The 22,267-nt window shown below is 44.9% G+C and overlaps 1 protein-coding gene across 3 annotated transcripts; it reads right to left on the bottom strand.

Moving 5' to 3' along the window:
- Nucleotides 1-444: 444 nt before the first annotated feature.
- GATD3 (glutamine amidotransferase class 1 domain containing 3) lies at nucleotides 445-15,580 on the bottom strand. 3 transcript variants are annotated; one of them, XM_077817734.1, is made up of 7 exons: nucleotides 15,453-15,580; nucleotides 11,572-11,624; nucleotides 10,318-10,431; nucleotides 9,837-9,956; nucleotides 4,448-4,540; nucleotides 3,892-4,048; nucleotides 445-3,237 (listed from the first exon to the last, which is right to left on the bottom strand). In XM_077817734.1, exons 1-7 carry the CDS (start codon nucleotides 15,546-15,548, stop codon nucleotides 3,109-3,111), a joined length of 762 nt encoding a protein of 253 aa, XP_077673860.1. In that variant the 5' UTR covers nucleotides 15,549-15,580; the 3' UTR covers nucleotides 445-3,108. The 3 variants fall into 3 exon arrangements, with proteins under 3 accessions (XP_077673860.1, XP_077673850.1, XP_077673870.1); XM_077817724.1 differs by lacking the exon at nucleotides 15,453-15,580 and having other exon boundaries at nucleotides 11,572-12,356; XM_077817744.1 differs by lacking the exon at nucleotides 15,453-15,580 and having other exon boundaries at nucleotides 10,989-11,710.
- Between the last annotated feature and the right edge of the window lie 6,687 nt (nucleotides 15,581-22,267).

The following is a 22,267-nucleotide window of genomic DNA, read 5'->3' on the forward strand; positions in this document are numbered from 1 at the left end:
TAAGGTACAACAGCCTTCTTGTGGTAAGACAAGAGCTAAAGAGAAACCTCCACCTACATCCCTGGGAGATGTAGTGCCATAGAAGAGGTACACAAACAGTCCTGTAGAAGACAGAGCAACAGCTGTCACTGACTGTAGGAGTTCTCACTAATCCTAGGAGTTCACTGCCCCTTCTACAGGCAAAGTATTGGAAGTTTTGCAGTGCTGTTTATAGACTATTCTTTTTTAATTCCTGCACATGTAAGGAAGGCACACATTTAAGAACATGCTTAAAAAGTTCCTTTTATACAGCCCCTTCTTCTAGAGCTTTCCCACTGACTCAACATTTAAAGATAGTTAGAACATTTCATACCCTCAATAAGGTTCAAACCCTGCCTTCTCCCCACTAAGATAACCCCATATCTGTAAAAATAAGTTGATCCATAAATAAATTTACAAGAGAAACATCTGGAAGCAGCCTTTATTTGTAGTCAGCTACATGAACACAATGTCTTCCACTTCTATTCTTGCTCCTTTGATAACTGACGATTTCCTACATTTTCTACACGCACAAACCCAGCATTGTAACAAATCATGAGCAACATGAAGTTTCCTAACTCCACCCAAGCACACTTAATAATATAATCTGTATGTAGCTCTTGTTTTTAGCTTCCTGAGAATCTCCATAAGAGAGGATACTATTGAAGCTCACAATTTTAACTATTAAGGTGATCAGCGTGAATAGTGCATATGCTTGTGGTGCAATTTCAAAACCTCAGCTCACGCCAGAGATGTACTTGACAAAAATGTTTTGTATTTTTAAAACAATGCTCTAATACAGAAAATTTCTCTTCCATAAAAGTACTTTTCTTTTCACATCTGCATTGATTAAACAAGGTTAAGAACATAGTTTTTCAAACTGAACCGTCTTTTTTACAAAGGAAAAGCATCTTCTTAAATCCCCACTGCTCTCCAGTCAAGGGTACAGATAGTATTTATGATACCTCAATGCAATATCACACAATAAACCTTAAATCAGACCGCATCAGAATCTAAATGAAGCTCATTAGTTTAAATTTACAAGAACCACCTTTAACTGAAACACCCACTACGATACATATATTCCCTGGAGCATACCTCATACATGACATTTTTGTTAACTTTATGTACAGTGTTTTACTGTAGTATTAAAACCACACACAGAAAATTTCTGTAGCCACATCAAAACCAGTTTAGTTTTCTTAACAGGGACAGCAGGCCTAAAGTCTAAATAAGAATAGCACCAAGAAGCAGAACAATGTATATTCATATCATTACATCTCAGAGTAAACAAATTAGCAGAGTATGTGCTGGCAAAAATATCCTCAAAATCCATGTTGTAACCTTTTAGGATCATTGTCATAATAGGACAAAAGAATTGGTACTCTTGAAAAACAACTTCATGTACAGGTCTTAAAATTCCTGTTGATTAAAAAACACAGGGCAAATGTATTTGGAACATGGTTCTTGTCTGTGAAAAGCAGGTGCGCATGGGGCACAAAGTTCTGTTATGTCAGCATCATTTTTCTGTGAATAGAGTGAAAGACAGACAACTTGGAGCTGAAAGAGAATAGAACGCTATGCTGGCCTATAAAGGGAAAAGTTAATGAGGCAGGAAGAAAAAGAAAAATAAGATGTGAACAGACAACATTTAGGAAAGAGATGGAAATGCTGAAGGTTGTTGGACTCTATGAATCAGTAAAGGCTCCTTCAAATGCAAATATTCTATGATTAAAAGAGATGTGGGAAAAAGGTAAAAGAAAATAACTAGACAACATTTAATTAATTTATGCCTCATTCTTCTTCCATTTGATTGTATTTCGATGGAAGTTGTTCTGTTAGTCTGGAAAGAGGAAGGTGGTAACCGCACTGGAGTCAGCCTGTTGCCCATTGCTAGGCAAGTAACTACGTTCATGTGGAAGAGATCTTTAAAACGTACAAGGCACTGTAGCTGATACTTTCCCCTTGTTTCAAGCCCTCTTTAGCTATGAAAGGCCTATTGCGCAGTTAAATAAGGAGAGATTCTTCAAAATGCTAGGGCATTAACAATAAGGTGTGTCCTGCTGTTGACACACAGATTTATTCATATTTGGAAAAAGCCCAACTTTTAAAACAGAAAAAAAGCCATGAAAGGAATATGGAAAGGAGGGCTATGCAACACAGTGTTTTTAATTAATGGTGAGTTAACCACGGGGCATAGAAATGACTGTTTCCACTGGCTACATCAGAGCTGATCCTGACTTTTACCTCACGGACATAGGAAATGACTGTATACGCAGCAAACTATTGCAGCCTTGCTTGAAACACACAGATAAGTGTGTCTCTATTGTTCAGTCCTCTTAAATTTCTCTGTTCCCAGATCCCAGCAATTTCTCAATGCCAAAGTTCAGACTGGCACACCCAGAAAACTAAATACAATAGCTGTTTCAATGCAAGGCAGCTAGACTAGCCAGGAATGCATTTTAACATAGCTTTCCTCTCAAAGAACAGCAGTCAGCAGTAACTTCACTCCCCACATCTGAATGGCAGTCAATCCCATAGCAGCTGTATCTACTCCTCGCAATAGCAATTGAACTGGTGCATTTCAACCACACTATGCAGCCTCTGAAACAGAACTGTGAAATCTACAAAGCAATCCAGCCCTATGCTCAGTCCATTGCTCCAAATATTCTGACTCCACAGTATTCATGTCATTTGGTTTTCATGTGCGTCCCTAGTGTTTTTCAAAGGGATGGAGGGTATTTTTGCTGGAATAGTATGCTGGCTGGTCTCAGAACATTCTCACACAACCCGCACCAATTGTCCAAGTCCAAAAAATTATTTAGGTTACAGGATGCATGACCTTTACTCAAAGAGCCAGTCAACAGACCCTTTTGTTAGGATGTGCTTGGAAATCAATGCATTTATGTACCAAACGTTTTTGCAATCTCTGAACAGAGCTGGGAATCAGACTGTCAACTTTATGTCTGTGGTTTATAAAAGTGCTAATGGGGCAAGCAGGGGAAATATGTTTCTATTGATGCATGATATTTCTGGTATTGTACATTTAATTTCCTAAAGCTTACTATTATTATTATTACAGTATCCACTTCATTTGCCTGTTAATTTCAGCACACCCTTTACCATGGCCCCAATACCATCAAAGATGTGATGTAATTCCGTTTCACACATAAATGCTGGGGTAGTAACCATCTTGTTATTCACGTCTACATGAGCTTCGTGGAAGAGAGTTAAGGAAAACACAGCCAACCTAGTATTTGCAGATGCTGTCTGCAGAATGAAACACCACCACCTACATCTTCAATAAATATCTTCCCCAACCCCCAAGTAATGTAAAGGTGGTCACAGTTGTAGCCTCAGAATGGAGATGTTCTACTTATTTTTTCAGAAATACCAGTATTGTATCAATGGGGAAAAGAGTATTAATGATTACATGAGAAGATGGGAAACTCCTTGCTTAGAAGTTAATGCTTCAGGGTAAAGATGTCTTGGTCACAGCTTTAGACTTTTGGAAAAAGAAAGAAATGAATTTCAAACAAAACTGACTAGTTATGGGGTCCTTTTCCATTGATAGATTGTACTTGTAGGCCATTATATATAGCACTTCTGACTTAACCGCTGCACTGGTTGTGCCAGAGGAATTTTCAGGCAACAACTGAGCACCATGTGTAAGGATTCAGCCACACAATTAACTTGATAAATCAATGGGAATAATGCTGCCTAATCCACATGTATCATACTACAGTATAGTCCTACTAGACTATCAACAGTTAAGCATCAACTCTGTGTATTTTTGCAACTGTGCTGACTTATACATTAAGAATAGCCGTGTCCCTCAACACTTGATCACGGATTATTAATTGGAAAGGATATAGTTACTTCTTTTACACAGTGTTTTCCTCCCAGTGCTTTAATGGCTACTGCAGTTCCGGCATAAGGCCATTTCCCACCTTCCTCTTCTTCATGTCCCACAGTAACTTCAGCACCAGGAAGTACTTTTGCAGCCAACACTGGTGAAATGCAGCACAGGCTGCAAGAAAAATAAGAAAGGTTACTCCAGTGAGACTACTTCTTAAAAGAATGAATTATAATTATGAAACTTCAAATGCACATATATGTAAAGATCATAAAGTCAAACATGAAAAAGTAATTTCTTTCCAGCTACGTCAGGCTTTTCCTGGCAAGCAAGGTAAACTTTTTCTTAGCTTCTCTTTCTTCCTACCATCTTGAAAGAAGATTTTTTTTTTTTTTAAATGAACCACTAATAAACGAAAGGCTGAATACATTTTTTCTAGCTCAAAGACTAACATCCACCCACTTACCTAGCATTTGTTTTATCTCTGCTCTCACAGAAATTATCAACTACACAACAGCACTTTCAATTGCTCCTCTAAATGTACCATACCCAATGCTCCTAGAATGTACATACCCAATGGGTTTCCCAGCTTTGTGGAACTCCTTTAGGACACGTTCAACCTCTCCATTCACTTTGCAATCCTTCCCATCCACAGCAAAGGTGGAACTGCCACGACAAGAAGCTTTTGTTAACACCTCAATATAATGCTATGACTTTATATGTGGACACTCAGAGCAGCTCTCAATGGACATCAATAATGGAAAGCGGATACTAACGCTTCACTGCGTCAAGTAACAAATTATAAACTACAAATCTTAGTTTTAACTAAGTACTAAGTGTTCTAACATTTTGCGGAAACAGTATAGCAATGCTACCAGATTTTCAGATCATTACCAGAACAGAACAAATAATTTCTTATGACGACACAGCAAGGAACATCCTAGAAGAAGCCATTTCATAGAATCATAGAACCACACGGTTAGAAGCAGTGGTGAGCTGGAACCGGTTTGCACCGGTTCGCTAGAACCGGTTGTTAAATTTAGAAGCCCTTTTAGAACCGGTTGTCCCTCGCGGAACAACTGGTTCTAAAAGGGCTTCTAAATTTAACCGGCCAAAAGTGGCGCCTTAGGTGCCAACTCCACGGGTGCTCCAGCCCTGGAGCACCCCAGGGGAAAATTTGGTGGGTGCAGAGCACCCACCAGCCGCTCCCCACCCCAGGCCCCAGCTCACCTCACCTCCACTCCGCCTCCTCCCCTGAACGTGCCGCTCCGCTCTGCTTCTCTGCCCCCCACCCCAGGCTTCCCGCGAATCAGCTGTTCGCGCGGAAAGCCGGGGAAGGCTGAGAAGCAAGCAGCGGCTTCCCGCTCAGGCCCAGGGAGGCAGAGCGGAGATAAGCTCGAGGGAGGGGGGAAGGAACGGACGGACGAGGAGTGCCGCCCGCGGGAACGTGCGTGCGAGCAGGCGAACCGCTCCCCACCCCAGCTCACCTCCGCCACCCTTGGCCTGAGCAGGAAGCCGCGGCCTGCTTCTCAGCCCTCCCCAGCTTCCTGCCGAACAGCTGATTCGCGGGAAGCCAGGGCGGGGGAGAGGGCGGAGAAGCAGAGTGGGGCGGTGGTTTCAGGGGAGGAGGTAGAGGCAGAGTGGAGGTGAGCCTGGGTCGGGAGCGGGGCGCTGCTGGTGGGTGCTCTGCACGCACCAATTTTCCCCGTGGGTGCTCCAGCCCCGGAGCACCCATGGAGTCAGCACCTAACGCACCACTTTTGATGTGATCAGTGGGGGGAGCGGCCGCTCCCCCTGCTCCCCCCCACAGCTCCGCTCTCCCGCCCCTAGGAGCCAGAGGGACCTGCTGGATGCTTCCTGGGAGCTGCCCCAGATAAGCACCACCGGGACCCACCTCACCCCCCAGCAGGTGCCTCTGGCTCTTAGGGGTGGGGTGGGCACCCACTACGGTGGCCCACGAGACTCTCCTGCCCGGTTCTGGGGGCAGTCAGGGGACAGGGGTCCTGGGGGGGTGGGCATCAAGGAACGTGGGGGGGTGGATGGGACAGGAGTCCCGGAGGTTGGACAAGGACCCCCTCGTGGGGTGAGGAGGGAACCCGTTGTTAAGATTTTGGCAGCTCATCACTGGTTAGAAGGGACCACAAGGATCATCTAGTCTAACCCCCTGCCAAGATGCAGGATTTGTTGTGTCTAAACCATCCAAAACAGATGGTTAAAAAAAAACACACTCAAATTTCTCAAAAGAATCAAAGAGAATAAGAAGACTAATTGGTCACAAGACACATGGCGTTTCACTTGGCTAATCCATGAACTTTTTGAAAGGAAATTATTTAGTGATTAGTTTAATACTATCCCAACACTTTCTATATAGACTGAGGCAGAAAGAAGTAAGAGAAAGATACTGAAAATGATCTAAAATTAAAAGTTTTATAAACTTCACTACTTCCCTCTATTATGCCCCCAAAACCACCACCACAGAGAAAGGAAAGGTTTTTTTTTTAATGTGGCGTGTAAGCACTAGAACTGCTGCCTAGTTTTGGTGGGAAATTTTTCAGTGTGGAATTTTCAGATTACAAAATGGCACACTAACAATAATAAGAATCATGTAGGGAAACCCCCGCCCACCCATCCATGTGCAGCACTGAAAATGTTATACTATGGAAATCCCCAAACAATTTGAAAGAAGTCTTCCTTAGCTCCAATGGCTCTCAACCTTTCCCAACCACTGTACCTCTTTCAGGAGTCCGAGTTGTCTTGCGTACTCTCAAGTTTCTCCTCACTTAAAAACTACTTTCTGACAAAATCAGACATAAAAATACAAAAATGTCACAGCACACTAGCACTGAAAAATTGCTTACTTTCTCATTTTTACCATATAATTATAACTAGGGCTGTCAAGTGATTAAAAAATTAAGCGGGATCATTCGCACTGTTAGACAATAATCGAGTACCATTTATTTAAAGATTTTTGGATGTTTTCTACATTTTTAAATATATTGATTTCAATTACAACACAGAATACAAAGTGTACAGTGCTCACTTTATATTAGTATTTTTATTACAAATATTTGCACTGTAAAAAACCAAAATAAATAGAATTTTTCATTTCACCTAATACAAGTACTGTAGTGAAATATCTTTATCATCAAAGTTGAACTTACAAATATAGAATTATGTACAAAAAATTTGTATTCAAAAATAAAAAATTGTAAAATTTTAGAGCCTGCAAAAGTCCACTCAGTCCTACTTCTTGTTCAGCCAATCACTTAGACAAACAAGTTTGTTTACATTTGCAGGAGATAATGCTGCCGGCTTCTTGTTTACAATGTCACCGGAAAGTGAGAACAGGCATTCGCATGGCACTGTTGTAGCTGGCGTTGCAAGGTATTTACATGCCAGATGCGCTAAAAATTCATATGTCCTTTCATGCTTCAACCACCATTCCAGAGGACATGCATCCATGCTGATGACGATTTCTGCTCAATAACAATCCAGAGCAGTGCGGACTGATGCATGTTCATTTTCATTATCTGAGTCAGATGCCACCAGCAGCAGGTTGATTTTCTTTTTTGGTGGTTCGGTTCTGTAGTTTCCGCATCGGAGTGTTGCTCTTTTAAGACTTCTGAAAGCATGCTCCACGCCTCATCATTCTCACATTTTGGAAGGCACTTCAGATTCTTAAACCTTGGGTCGAGTGCTGTAGCTATCTTTAGAAATCTCACATTGGTACCTTCTTTGCATTTTGTCAAATCTGCAGTGAAAGTGTTCTTAAAATGAACAACATGTGCTGGGTCATCATCCGAGACTGCTATAACATGAACTATATGGCAGAATGTGGGTAAAACAGAGCAGGGGACATACAATTCTCCCCCAAAGAGTTCAGTTACAAATTTAATTAATGCATCATTTTTTTAACGAGCTTCATCAGCACGTCCTCTGGAAAGGTGGCCGAAGCATGAAGGGGTATACGTATGTTTAGCATATCTGTCACGTAAATAGCTTGCAATGACAGGGGGACAGTGTGGCACAATAAGTAAGGCATTGGACTGAGAATCCAGAAACCTTGGTTCTGTTCTCAACTCTGCTACTGGCCTGCTGGGTGACCTTAGCTAAGGGCATGGCTACACTTGCAGATGTAGAGCCCTTTGAGTTAAACCAGTCTTCGGAGAGAGCAGTAGGGAAAGCGCTGCAGTCTGTCCACACTGACAGCTTCAAGCGCACTGTTGTGGCGGCACTTGCAGTGGCATTGGGTGTGGTGCATTATGGGCAGCTATCCCAGCATACAAGTGACTGCAACGTGCTTTTCAAATGGGGGGAGTGGAGTGTGACAGGGATTGCGTTGTGGGGGAAGAGAAAGAGGGAGTTTTTGGGAGGCTGAGAGCATGTCAGCATGCTGTCTTGTAAGTTCAGACAGCAGCAGATCCCCCCCTCCCCGCCCCTCTCTCTCTCTCTCTCTCACACACACAGCATTCCACAGTAATGGTTGCTTTGTCTCGGAGCAGATAAGCATGCCGGCTGTCAGAAATGGAGCTTTCAAAGGGCATATCTGCATTCCTACAGTGATTCAAAAACAATGAGAAGAGTGGCCACTTGACTTAAGGGGATTATGGGACATTTCCGGAGCCCAGTCAGAACGCAGTAATGCAACATCTCGTTCACACTGACACCCAGGCGTTGTAGCCAAGGCACAGCAAACGTTATTCCACTCGCCGAGGTGGAGTACCAGGAGCGCTCTACGTACCTTGCCAATGTGGACGGGTAGTAAGCTAGGGGGCCCGGGACTGCTTTAATGCACTCTAACTCACAAATGTAGCCAAGCCCTCAGTCACTTCATTGTGTTGTTTTTGCGGGCTCCAGTGGTGCAAAGGGTTAGCGCACCTTACTTATAGAGCAGTGCTGCATGGAGTGATGCTGAGGTTGTGAGTTCAAGCCTCATCTGGAGCACCAGTTGTTTTTTTCTTGGGAGGGTTGTGAAGCACTGGAATGGGTTACCTAGGGAGGTGGTGGAATCTCCTTCCTTAGAGGTTTTTAAGGTCAGGCTTGACAAAGCCCTGGCTGGGATGATTTAGTTGGGGATTGGTCCTACTTTGAGCAGGAGGTTGGACTAGACCTCCGGAGGTCCCTTCCAACCGTGAAATTCTGTGATTCTATGACACCTACAAAAGTGCCATGCAAATGCCTATTCTCACTTTCTGGTGACATTGTAAATAAGAAGAGGGCAGCATGATCTCCTGTAAATGTAAACAAATGTGTTTGTCTTAGTGATTGGTTGAACAAGAAGTAGGACTGAGTGGACTTGTAGGCTCTGAAGTTTGACACTGTTTAGTTTTTGAGTGCAGTTATGTAACAAAAGAAAATTTACATTTGTAAATTGTACTTTCACAACAAAGAGATTGCACTACAGTACTTGTATGAGGTGAACTGAAAAATACTATTTCTTTTGTTTATCATTTTTACAGTGCAAATATTTATAATCAAAAATAATATACACTTGGATTTCAATTACAACACAGAATAAAATATATATGAAAATGTAGCTAAACATCCAAAATATTTAATAAATTTCAATTGGTATTCTATTTAACAGTGTGATTTAAACTGTGATTAATCGCGATTAATTTTTAAAATTATTATAACATAAATCAATTAGGAACATAAATATCGTACTTTCATTTCAGTGCATAGTACATAGAGCAGTACAAATAAGTTATTGTCTGTATGAAATTTTAGTTTGTACCGACTTTGCTAGTGCTTTTTATGTAGCCTGTTGTAAAACTAGGCAAATTTCTAGATTAGTTGATGTACCCCCTGGAAGACCTACGCATATCCCTGGTTGAGAACCACTGGGGTAGACTATGTAAATTAACATATTTTACAAAAAGGCCACTAACTATTTCCTATTATTACTGTCTGAGTTATGCATAAAGGATTTCTGTATCACTTTACTTAACTTGGCACTCACAGGTTTTTAGCAGCTCCGAATCCACCAGGGAATATCACAGCATCATGGTCCTTTGTACTAAGTTTAGCCAGGTCTGTGATTTTACCACGAGCAACCCTTGCTGATTCCACTAAAACGTTTCTTGAAGAACAAGAAATAAAGCAATAAGAGGAATGAAGCCAGTGCATACAAGTGTGGTGAAACTGTGTAAAAAAAGGGTGTTATTTTTGAAGAGTTGAAAATAATGACCCTGAATAACTACAGCTACAGCTGCTTCTGAAACAGAACTGGAATATACAGTACCCATGAGCCAAGACAAAGTCACAAGACAAAGAATCTAAGTTTTTCTCACATACAAAATATTAGTAGGCATAAAGTTAAACACTTTGGGAAAATTGCTACTAGTAAATATTTAGCACAGGGCATAACTCCTGCAGCACGTCCCTGTGGCACAAGCTCAAGAAGCAGGAGCCATCTTGTGCAAATTAAATGTAGCTCTTACCTTGATTCAGCCTCAGTTGGTTGTCCTTTGCTGTGGTCAATAACATGCATCTGAGGAATATCTGGGGCATACATCTGAACTTCAGCTCCCCCACGACTCAGGTGAACCAAAATACTACAAAATAGGTAAAAATATGATGAAAGCCTTAGAAGAGAGGGAGTCTTAAGGAGCCAGTTAGAGAAGGTTTTTATCTGGCTCTGACTCCTACCAGAAATATATTATGTTTTAGAAAACAGTACTGACAAAGTAGCATAAAAAATGACCGCAAAGTGTCAGTTTTTAGAGAACATATAGGGCAGGGGTCCCCAAACCATGGGGTGCGCCCCCCCTAAGGGGGTGTGGAGGAACATTTGAGGGGGTGACCGCAGCAGGACCTGGGCCAACGCCCACAGGGAGTGGGAGGGAGCACCACCCCAGCCCAGCTCCACCTCTAGCCACAGCTCCTCGCCCATTCCCAGTTCTGTCCCCAGCTCTGCCTTCAGCCCACATGTTCCTCTGCTGACCCAACTGTGGGGGGGGGCGGGGAGGGGGGCACACAGACAGACAGATTCCATTACTGGTAAGGGGAGGGCCGCGACAGGAAAAGTTTGGGCACCAGTGGTATAGGGCATTTATTATAGTCTGTAAAGGGGGGAAGTGAGGTGGAAGACTAGATGAGCTTCAGTTGTTACCTTAAACCCGTTTGATTGCCATGTTATTTACTCTTGTTATAGAAATCAGTACAGTCTTCCTTCAGAACTGTAAGAGGAGTCCAAATGTCTCACGAAAGGGAATTAAGATCAATGTCCCATTATCTGATATACAGTGTGATAGGTTAAACTCAATGTGAATATTAACAATCCTGGCACTGGAACTTGGCCCAGAAAGGTGATTATGAAATAAGTGAAGTCTGTGGTCTTGCTTCCTAAGCTGCAAACGCTAGAGCAGCAGCTAGCGTTGCTTGGGAGAGAAGGATTGTTGACCAATAGCTCGTTGCTCTGGCTTAGCATGTGGTGGTGATGGAGTCTGCCCACTTCTCCTCATCCCGAAGCATCCAGTATGAGAACTTAAGGAGGACCATAAAGCTGAGACAAAATGGTGGATTTTCATGGGGTATGGAAAGAATCAACCCTGGGAGAAAACCACACACCATCAAGGCTCTTCCAGGGTAGTACCGACACCCCTGGGAAACTGGAAATTAATTAAATAGAATAAAATGCTCTAATCATGTGAAGAATACTTTTCTGGACTCTGCAATAATGCAAAGCTGCTTACGCTGAGGCTTCATGGATTTCCGTACCATCATACACACCACATCCAGACAAGACCTGCAAAGAGAAAATCAAACACAATATTTCAGACAAAATATGTATTTTTCTGCATCGGTCTTCACTGCAGAAGATGTGGGGGAGATTCCCACACCCATCCATTCTTTTCAGGTGATAAATCTGAGAAAGTTACCCAAACTGAGATGTCAATACGGGAGATTTCGGAACAAACTGATAAATTAAAGTGTCACTGGGTCCAAATGGTATTCAACGAAGAGTTCTGTAGGAACTCAGATATGAAATTGCGGAACTACTAACTGTGGTAAGTAATCTATAGCTTCAATCTGTACAAGATGACTGGAGGGTAGCTAATGTAAGGCCCATTTTTTAAAAAGGCTCCAGAGGTAATCCTCGCAATTAGAGACTGATAAACCTAACTTCAGCACCAGGCAAATTGCTTGAAATGACAGTAAAGAAAAAAATTATCAGACACATGGATAAACACAATATGTTGGGGAAGAGTCTTTTGTAAAAAGAAGTCATGCATCACCAATCTATTAGAATTCTTTGAGGGTATCAACAAGTATATGGACAAAGGTGTCCCAATCAATACGGTGAGTAAACTTTCAGAAAGCCTTTAACAAGGTCATCACCAAAGGCTCTTAAGCGAACTAAGCAGTCGTGGGATAAGAGGAAAGGTCCTATCATGGAGCAGTAACTGGCTAAAAGATAGGTTTCAGAGTAGCAGCAGTGTTAGTCTGTATCCGCAAAAAGAAAAGGAGTACTTGTGGCACCCTAGAGACTAACCAATTTATTTGAGCATAAGCTTTTGTGAGCTACAGCTCACTTCATCAGATGCATTCAGTGGAAAATACAGTGGGGAGATTTATATACACAGAGAACATGAAACAATGGGTGTTACAATACACACTGTAACGAGAGTGATCAGGAAAGGTGAGCTATCACCAGCAGGAGGGGGGTGGGTAGGGCGGAGGACCTTTTGTAGTGATAATCAGGGTGGGCCATTTCCAGCAATTGATAAGAACATCTGAGGAACGGCGGTGGGGGTGGGGGCTCAGGCAGAGACAAACACCTACAAGATCTCTATCAAGCATTCTTACAACTACAATACCCACCTGCTGAAGTGAAGAAACAGACTGACAGAGCCAGAAGAGTACCCAGAAACTACCTACTAGAGGACAGGCCCAACAAAGAAAATAACAGAACGCCACTAGCCATCCCCTTCAGCCCCCAACTAAAACCTCTCCAATGCATCATCAAGGATCTACAAGCTATCCTGAAGGACGACCCATCACTCTCACAGATCCTGGGAGACAGACCAGTCCTTGCTTACAGACAGCCCCCTCAACCTGAAGCAAATACTCACCAGCAACCACAAGCCACACAACAAAAACACTAACCCAGGAACCTATCCTTGCAACAAAGCCCGTTGCCAACTCTGTCCACGTAGCTATTCGGGGGACACCATCATAGGGCCTAATCACATCAGCCACACTATCAGAGGCTCGTTCACCTGCACATCTACCAATGTGATATATGCCATCATGTGCCAGCAATGCCCCTCTGCCATGTACATTGGCCAAACTGGACAGTCTCTACGTAAAAGAATAAATGGACACAAATCAGACGTCAAGAATTATAACATTCAAAAACCAGTTGGAGAACACTTCAATCTCTTTGGTCACTCAATTACAGACCTAAAAGTGGCAATTCTTCAACAAAAAAAACTTCAAAAACAGACTCCAACGAGAGACTGCTGAATTGGAATTAATTTGCAAACTGGATACAATTAACTTAGGCTTGAATAAAGGCTGGGAGTGGATGGGTCATTACACAAAGTAAAACTATTTTCCCATGTTTATTCCCCCCCCCCCCGCCCCCCGGCTGTTCCTCAGGCGTTCTTGTCAACTGCTGGAAATGGCCTACTTTGATTATCACTAAAAAAGGTTCCCCCCGCCCCACCGGTAATAGCTCACCTTACCTGATCACTCTGGTTACAGTGTGTATGGTAACACCCATTGTTTCATGTTCTCTGTGTATATAAATCTCCCCACTGTATTTTCCACTGAATGCATCCGATGAAGTGAGCTGTAGCTCATGAAAGCTTATGCTCAAATAAATTGGTTAGTCTCTAAGGTGCCACAAGTACTCCTGTTCTTTTGGCTAAAAGATAGAAAACAAAGCGTAGGAATAAATGGTTGGTTTTCACAATGGAGAGAGGGAAGTGGAAGGGACCCCCAGAACCTGTACTGTGACCAGTGTAGTTCAGTATATTCATAAACAATCTAAGAAAAGGGCAAACAGTGTGGTGGCAAAATGTGGAGATGATTCAACATTACCCGAGAATCTTGGGCCAAGATAGTTAAGTTCAAAGCTGACTGTAAAGATTACAAAGAGATCTGACAAAACTGGGTGACCGGGCAACAAAATGGCAGATGAAATTCAGTGTTGAAAAGTGCAAAGTAACACATACTGGGAAAAATAATCACAACTATAGGTACAGAACAATGGGGTCTAAATTAGTTGTTACCATTCAAGAAAGAGATGGATAGTTCTCTGAAAATTTTCACTCAATGTGCAGCGGCAGTTAAATAAACGAACAATGTTAGATATCACTACGAAAGGGGTAGATAATAACATAGAAAATATCATATTGCCACTATATAAATCCATGCTATGCTCACATGCTAAATACCGCATGCAATTCTGGTAACATGATCTCAGAAAAGATGTATTAGAATTGGAAAAGGTGCAGAGAAGGGCAACAAAGATGACTAGAGATATGCAACAGCTTTCATATGAGGAGAGATTAATAAGACTGGGACTGTTCAGCTTAGAAAAGAGACAACTAAAGGGGGCTATGAGAGAGGTCTATAAAACCATGACTGGTGTGGAGAAAGTGAACAGGAAAGTATTACTTACTCCTTCACATAACACAAGAAAAAGGGACCTGATTAAATTAATAAGAAGCAGGTTTAAAAACAAAACAAGGAAGTTCTTTTTAACACAACACACGGTCAACCTGTGCAACTCATTGCCCAGGATGCTGTGAAGGCTAAAAGTACAACTGAATTAAAAAAAGAATTAGATCTATTCATGGAGGATATGTCCAGCAATGGCTACTAGCCAAGGTGGTCCGGGACGCAACCCCATGCTCTCAAGGTCCCTAAATTGCCAAAGACCAGACGCTGGGACTGGATGACGGGATGGATCACTTAAAATTGCCCAGTTCTGTTCATTCCCTCTGGGTCACCTGGCATTGGCCACTGTCAGAAGACAGGATACTGGGCTGGATGGACCTTTGGTCTGACCCACTATGGCCGCTCTTATATTCTTAAGCATTATGCCCTGTGTTAATACAGCAGTACCCGGAGTGGGTATCCTAACAGGGGAGAGGCAGAACATTTCAGCTCCAGGACTCTGCTTGGTGGGCGGCTAGTCTCCTTCAACTAGCATTACCCTCTCCACGCTCTTAAAAGCCAAGTAATCTGTACTAATGGCACAAAGATTCCCGCTGGATCGCCACCCGCTGCAGAGCGGGATCTAACGAGGCAACTAACCCCGCGCACCCGGCACCCGCCCCAGCCCAGGCCAAGCAGAGGACACCGGTACAGAAGCAGGCAGCGAGAGGGTCACCTTGGGCTTATCAGCCACCCTGGGGGGGGGGGAAGGCGGCTCCCCGCCCAGCCCCCCAGCATGGGCTGCGCTGCCCAGCCCGCCCGGAGCCCAGGGCCACCCCGCCGCAGCTGGCGCTAAGCCCTGCTACGGGGCCCAGCTCGACCCCGGCCCGCCCCGCCTCGCCTCCCTGGCTGCCGGGAGCCCCGCCAGAGCCCCCCGCCGTCCTGCCCGCGGCCGGGCCGCACCCACCACGGCCACCCGGGCCCCGCGCAGGCGGCGGGCGGAGCCGTGGAGCGAGGCTCGCCCGCTCGGGGCCGCCCGCAGCAGCAGCCGCGCCGCCAGCATGGCCGGGCTCAGGGGAGGCGCGGGCTGGAGTCGCCGCAGGGGCCCAGGCGCCGGGCGGGTGCAGCAGCGAGCCCCAGGGCGCGGCCGGCCGGGCCTTGCAGCCGCACAGCGCCGGCTAGAGGCGGGAGGTCCCCGCCCGCTGCTGCGGAGCCTGCTGCTCGGCCGGGGCCGGGCTTCGCCCTCTGCCTGCTCCATGCTGGGCGTCTCAGGGCACCCGCAGAGCGCTCTGGCCGGGCGGGCCGGCCACAGGCACTCGTGCCTCGCCCCCATCCTCTCCTCAGCCCGCCCCCGCTGCCCCCTTCTTGGTGTCTCCGCTGGGGCCCGCCGGGAGCCCCACTAGCACCTGCAGGACTGCGAGCTCAGCCCGGGTAGCGTGACCAGGCAGCCAGTGTGAAAAATCGGGACGGGGATGGGGGTTAATAGGAGCCTATACAAGAAAAAGACCCCCAAATCGGGACTGTCCCTATAAAATGGGGACGTCTAGTCACCCCAATCCAGGGTAGCAAGTGCTAGATGCCCAGCAGTAGTTGCAGGATCAGACCCTCAGATCACTGACCATCCCGACCTGCCTTTGCAAAAAGCGCTGTATAAATGTAAATGAATTTTAATAATTATTCACATTGAAACTTGGTGCTAACCATTCAGACCCCTCCTTCAGAAATGCCCACAACCAAGACACATTTTCATGGGATTTACGATTAAGCTCAAATTTGGGGTGCTAGGTCTCATAGTTGCTGTTTTCCTTGAAGCCACAGCTCCTGAAATCATATACCTACAGAACCCCAGCTTTTTGTTTGGTGTTTGTTTTTTTAAAACAGAGGTTTCTTGCCTTCTTGGTTGCAGAGAAAAGCTTGAGAACATTAGCTGACTGTTCCTGCATTGTTCAAAGATTAGAAGACAAATAAAAATCCAAAAATACCTTATTTCTTTTTTAAATCTCACAATTTTTGAATACTCAGGTTTTGGTAAAATTGTTAGTTCACTATTACAGCTAAAATAAACCCAGGCAGCAGAAGCCCAGTAGTAGGGTAAATGTGGCACAGAAGTGATGTGCAGCAAGAGGCAAAGATCAACACACAGACCAGAGATGTTAGGCCAAATATGTTCAACATGCCCCTCATGCAGAGGCTCAGGACCCCCTTCACTGCAGCTTCTCTTGTACAAAATATTCTTTTTTCCCTCTGAAACCAGGAGACCGTCTGTACATTTTGTGGAAAGTCCCTTAAAAATATTCCATGGATATTTTGTTTCTTATGCAGAGAGAGGAAATGCCACAGAGATGCTGCCAAAACCCTTACAGCTCTTCCCCCCCCCCCTCAATTCCTGTTCCTTGAAGTCCAACCTTCTGACTTAAAGATAATAATTCTGTACTTATATCTTCCGTAACACTTCTCATCAAAGCACTTTACAGAGGAGATCAGAAGAGGGAAATAGGAAGAAAAAACACAAACTTGCACCAGCTTAAAGCTATTTTAGACCCTTAAACATTTTATTTCAGTTTAAGTAGATATGGGTTTAGCTTAAATCTGTTTTTTACAGGATTAAGATAAAATATACATTCAAAATTAAATAAGCACAGCTACAAAGATAGTTGCATGGATCTAACTAAATTGGGTTAAAACTACACCTTTAAACTGGTGCAAGTGTGTGTAGACAAAGTCTGATCCTGCAAAATGTAGGCAAGTGGGTAGCCACATTGACTTCAATAGCACTTGTGCATACAGTTGAGCATACACTAGTCTTCACAGGTTCAAGGCCTAAATCCTTTATAGTTGTCTGCCCACATTCAAAATCACATAAACTGGGCTAAACAGGAGGAAATATTAGGCCTAATGTTGAGCTTACCAGACTCATTCTGTTCAGCTTTCAGTATCACTCTTATTACCATGCTATATGAGCACTTCACAAAAAGTTACTGGACAACTTAAGCAGGACAAATATGTTTATTTTGATAGCTCTGTCTTAGCTCAATTGAGGAATAAAGGAATGGATGACTGCACCACCCCCTACGCAAGGAGTGGTTGGTGCAGAAGCTGGCTTTACACCTGATGAAAGTACTCCAGGCACTTCCACAGAGAAATCTGGTTTCATTGTGTTGCCTGTGCTGTATAGTTGCACAAAAATACTGCACTTATAAATGTAAATGTTTTTGGCATGGGTAATACAAAAGCATAGCTCTACCTCCACAGATGTAATCCTTTGTATTACCTTTTCCAAACTTTCAAAACTAGCATCCAAGAACTGCCGGCACACAAATTTAGGGGCAAGATCAAGGTTACCTTAATAACAATGTGGCTAATATTATATACAATTGTGGCTTATAATCCTTACACACACTTAGATACTATTGAGATAATGTTACGAATTACACCTGGTAGGACACGCACACAAGTGCTGCGAATTACACCTGGTAGGACACGCACACAAGTGCTACGAATTACACCTGATAGGACACGCACACCAGTGCTGCGAATTATACCTGATAGGACACGCACAGTTCGAATCTAGGCTGAGGCACAGAAACAAAGTCCACAACTGCAGAGTTCCCAAAAGACACTAAGTTTAGTACGCTCGAGCGTGGTGCCCCCCTGCTAGCCAGGAGGGTACCCTGAATGCAGATTATACAAAGATTATATACCTTTTAGCAAAGCATGTTGCCCTCGTGCATCGGAAACCTTAGCCAATAAACAAACCCTTGTCTTATCTACCACCTATCCCTGCTTGGTGCATTCCTCGTGCTATACCAGTATGTTAATTACACAGCATGGTCCTAAAGCCATGCATCAGTAACTTTTATTATCAGGATGGGAGGCCTCACATCAAGGCCAAGAAACCGGGAGTTAAAGACTGACAGAAACCAAATACTGGGAGACAAGGCAGGCTGGAGACAAGGAGGAGGATTTTCACAGGGATTCAATATCTAAGGATTACTCCTCCTGATGTATGATGTGCTGGCATTTAAACAATGGTGGGCCCCAAACCAAAATGGAGTCACATGTGCTAACTTTTCCTTAACAGTCCTCCCTTTTTTTTTTGTACGTCAGTAAGCTATATTGGGGCTGAGTAACCGCGCTGCAGGGTTAGCAATTGCCGACAGCACATACTGCAGCATTGTAGGCATACAAAAAATAACGCAAAAACAATAACAGTCAAAAAAAGTAAATACAAAATACGCCGTCCCCAAGTCCCCACATCCGGTAGCCATGAGGTGAGCCAGTCCCAGACCTCCTGGAATCCGGTGCTGGTAGTGTCGAGGCTGATGTGGTGGAATAGGGCTGCCTGTTGCTTGAGGATGTGGATGTCAGTTTCCACCCTATGATGCTGATTTACAAATACGCAACAGCTTGAGTTGACCAGAGCACAAACCCCGCCCTGATTTGCAAGGAGATAATCCAGGGCTAGGCGGTTTTGCAATGTAGTTTGGGATAGCTGGGTGACTTCAATTTGAAGGGCAGATAGAGCATCTGCAGTAGCATTTGCCATTAGTTCCAAAGCAGCTGAAATGTTAACTATAGCTTTTTCCAGCTCGCTTACTCCCAACCATGGCAGAAACCAGCACACAAAGGAGTGAAAGCCTTTGGGCCGATAAGAAAGGGGGTTTAAAGGAATACTTCGTTGGTCCCTCCATACTAGATTGCGGATCTCTCCCCGGGTCAGGTTCTGGTGTATTGTCACGGCGGGTACTATAGCCCCTAAGGTACATGTACCACACCATCCTGCTGGGAGAACCTTATAGGCTGTGTGATTGCATAACCAATACCAGCCAGACCCCTCGGGGACTGGCCACGGGGTTCTGGAGTAGGTAGAGGGGCCTCCCGCACCAGAGCTGATTTGGGTGGTGTCCTTGCACCCTACAAAATTCCCTACAAAAACTGTATTTTCTATGCCCTTACGTCGTGACACACATAAAGCATAATTACCCTGGGCCACCATATCAATAGACCATATTTGGATTGTAACATTCCAGTTAAATGTAGTGTTTGCCCATAGCTTGGTTTGGAGCGTTCGATTAAGGGGGATAGGTACCCCTACCAACGGGACGCCCTGACCTAAATATGTGGGGGTATGAATACAAATCCAACACTGCGTTCGATTTACACCCTGTTTGATAGCATGGGTTAAATTTAAAAAGCTATTGCCCTCCCATCCTTGTACTGGACTTGGGAATAGGGAGAGGATCCCCCAGGCAAACCATACCAATGTCGACATCCTCCCCTGTACCATACAAAAAACACTACCCCCAATGTAAGTCCAATAAACAGGAACACAAAATGTCCTGGTGGGCTATGAAGGTCCCAGTAGCTGGAAAGCTCAGTCCATGGGTTGGTTGTAGTGTTCATTCGTGAAGTGGCTCGTCTGCTGGCTCGCCAGGGTCAGGTGGGGGTTCTGTTGCCAACTTGACGTAGCTATGGTGAATCCAGAAACCTTTACCTGCAACTTTTAAAGCAGAATAAGTACATAACAGAACCTGGTACGGCCCCTCCCACCGAGGTTCCAAGGGGTCGGTGTGGGGGATCTTTTTTACCATTACCCAATTCCCTGGCTTAAAGGAATGAACTTGTAACCCTAAGGGTGCGGTTTGAAACAACTGAGCTTCAGACTGGTTTTTAGTCAGCTCCTTTTGCAGTCTAGCAACATATCTGGCCAAAGTTTCATCTCCATCCAAGAGGCTAGCATGTACAGGAACATAAGTTCCCGGGACCAAAGCTGGTCTCCCAAACAGTACCTCAAATGGGGACAGGCCTAGGGGCATGCGTGGCGTTCGTCTTATATGCCATAAAACTATAGGCAAGGCCTCTGGCCACTTAAGTCCAGTTTCCTTACAAAACTTTGCTACCATTGTCTTTATTGTTCGGTTCATGCGCTCCACCTGACCTGCAGACTGGGGGTGGTACGGGGTGTGTAATTGTCGAATAATCCCCAAGCACCGGTACAGTTCCTCCAAAATCTTTGCAGTAAAGTGTGAGCCCCGATCTGAATCAATGACTTCAGGGACACCAAACCTGGGTACAATGTCTTTCATTAAGAACTTGACCACAGATCTTGCATCTGCCTTTCTGGTTGGTATTGCTTCAGGCCATCCGGAAAGTTGGTCCACTATAACAAGGAGGTGGTGAAACCCTGAGCATTTAGGCATTTCTGCGTAGTCCATCTGCAAGCGCTGAAACGGGAAGTTTGCCCAGGGTCTCCCCCCTTTTGAGTTGGCATCGAGCCGAGTCTTAGCAGAGAAGGCCAGGCAAGTAGGGCAGGAGCCAAGAACTCGCTTTACCGCGGGATAAACATGCGGTGCTGCCCAGAACTTTAGTATGGCAGCCACCGTGCCCTGAATACCAGCGTGACCCAGGGAATGAAAATAATGAGCAGCTGCGAGTAGATAACGACGGGGGAGAATAGGTTTGTTTCCGATCCGCCAAACCTTATCGGAGCCCTTAGATCCCTCCCAGCGTTTCCAGTCATGCAGCTCCTCCAAGGATACGTCAGCATACAGCAGTGTCCAGTCAGCAGGTGGGAAGGACACATCCAGGGGGAGGGAAGCCGAAACCAGAAGGGGCTGTAGAGCTGCAGCCTTTGCGGCTGAATCAGCTAATGCATTGCCCTGAGATACAACACTGTTAGACTGCCTGTGCGCATAACAATGAACCACTGCCACCTGACGAGGGGTCTGAATAGCTTCCAAAAGGGCAGAGATTAGAGGGCCATTAGCGATTTTTGTGCCTGAGGAGGTTAAAAATCCTCGTTGCTTCCAGAGCTGGCCTGTAGCATGACAAACCCCAAAAGCATACTTAGAGTCTGTATAAATGGTAACAGTTTTTCCTGAAGACAATAAGCAAGCCCTGGTAAGCGCGTGTAACTCTGCACCCTGGGCGCTGAAGGAAGGTGGTAGGGGGGCAGCTTCGATAACGTCTGCCTGAGAGGTAACCGAATAGCCCGAGACCCGGTGGCCATTTAAATAGTACGAGGACCCATCTGTGAAAAGAAGTAAATCGGGCTCTACTAAAGGGGAGTCCGCTAAATCCGGGCGGGGCTTACCATTCTGCGCGACGACATCCATGCATACATGGTGAGGGGTACCGTTCTCTGGGAGGGGTAGCATTGTGGCTGGATTGAGGATGTTACAGCGGCGTAAAGTAACGTTGTCAGCAGCCAACAGGATTAGTTCATATTTATGAGCCCGCTGTGGAGACAATGCCTGTGTAGAATGCTGTTTTAAAAGAATTTCAACTTCATGAGGGACCCAGACAGTTAAAGGGTGCCCTAAAACAATAGGTCGTGACCGTTCAACCATGACAGCAGCAGCAGCAACAGACCGTACACAGGAGACAGAGCCCTGAATCACAGAGTCCAGTTGTACTGAATAATAGGCTACGGGGCGTGGGCGACCCCCCAGATATTGCAAAAGGACGCCGCTAGCCACTCCCTGCCGTTCATGAGTGAAAAGAGAAAATGGTTTACTGTAATTTGGGAATCCCAAGGCGGGCGCAGAGATCAGAGCCTTTTTGACGGATTTAAAAGCATTTTTTATTTCCGGGGTCCAGGAGACAGGATCGAGGGTCAGTGTTGTAGTAGCTTGAACTAACGGTTTTACCAATTCTTCGAAAGCCACAACCCAGGGTCGACAGAACTTCGCAGCCCCCAGGAAAGCCCGTAACTGCTTTTTTGTAGTCGGACGTGGGTAATCCTGGATTGCCCGCACCCTATCAGGGGAGAGTAAACGCTCC

The sequence above is a fragment of the Eretmochelys imbricata genome, chromosome 1, assembly GCF_965152235.1.
Source record: "Eretmochelys imbricata isolate rEreImb1 chromosome 1, rEreImb1.hap1, whole genome shotgun sequence".
NCBI classification, from domain to species: domain Eukaryota; kingdom Metazoa; phylum Chordata; order Testudines; family Cheloniidae; genus Eretmochelys; species Eretmochelys imbricata.

What these genes read in the sequence shown, in the direction of transcription:
- GATD3 (XM_077817724.1), bottom strand. Translation starts at nt 11,726, where the DNA reads ATGGATGGGTGTGGGAATCTCCCCCACATCTTCTGCAGTGAAGACCGA. An exon ending in CCAACTGAGGCTGAATCAAG is followed by an intron (nt 9,957 to 10,317) that starts GTAAGAGCTACA and finishes TTGTTCTTCAAG; the next exon opens with AAACGTTTTAGTGGAATCAG. An exon ending in AAAGCTGGGAAACCCATTGG is followed by an intron (nt 4,049 to 4,447) that starts GTATGTACATTC and finishes TTTTTCTTGCAG; the next exon opens with CCTGTGCTGCATTTCACCAG.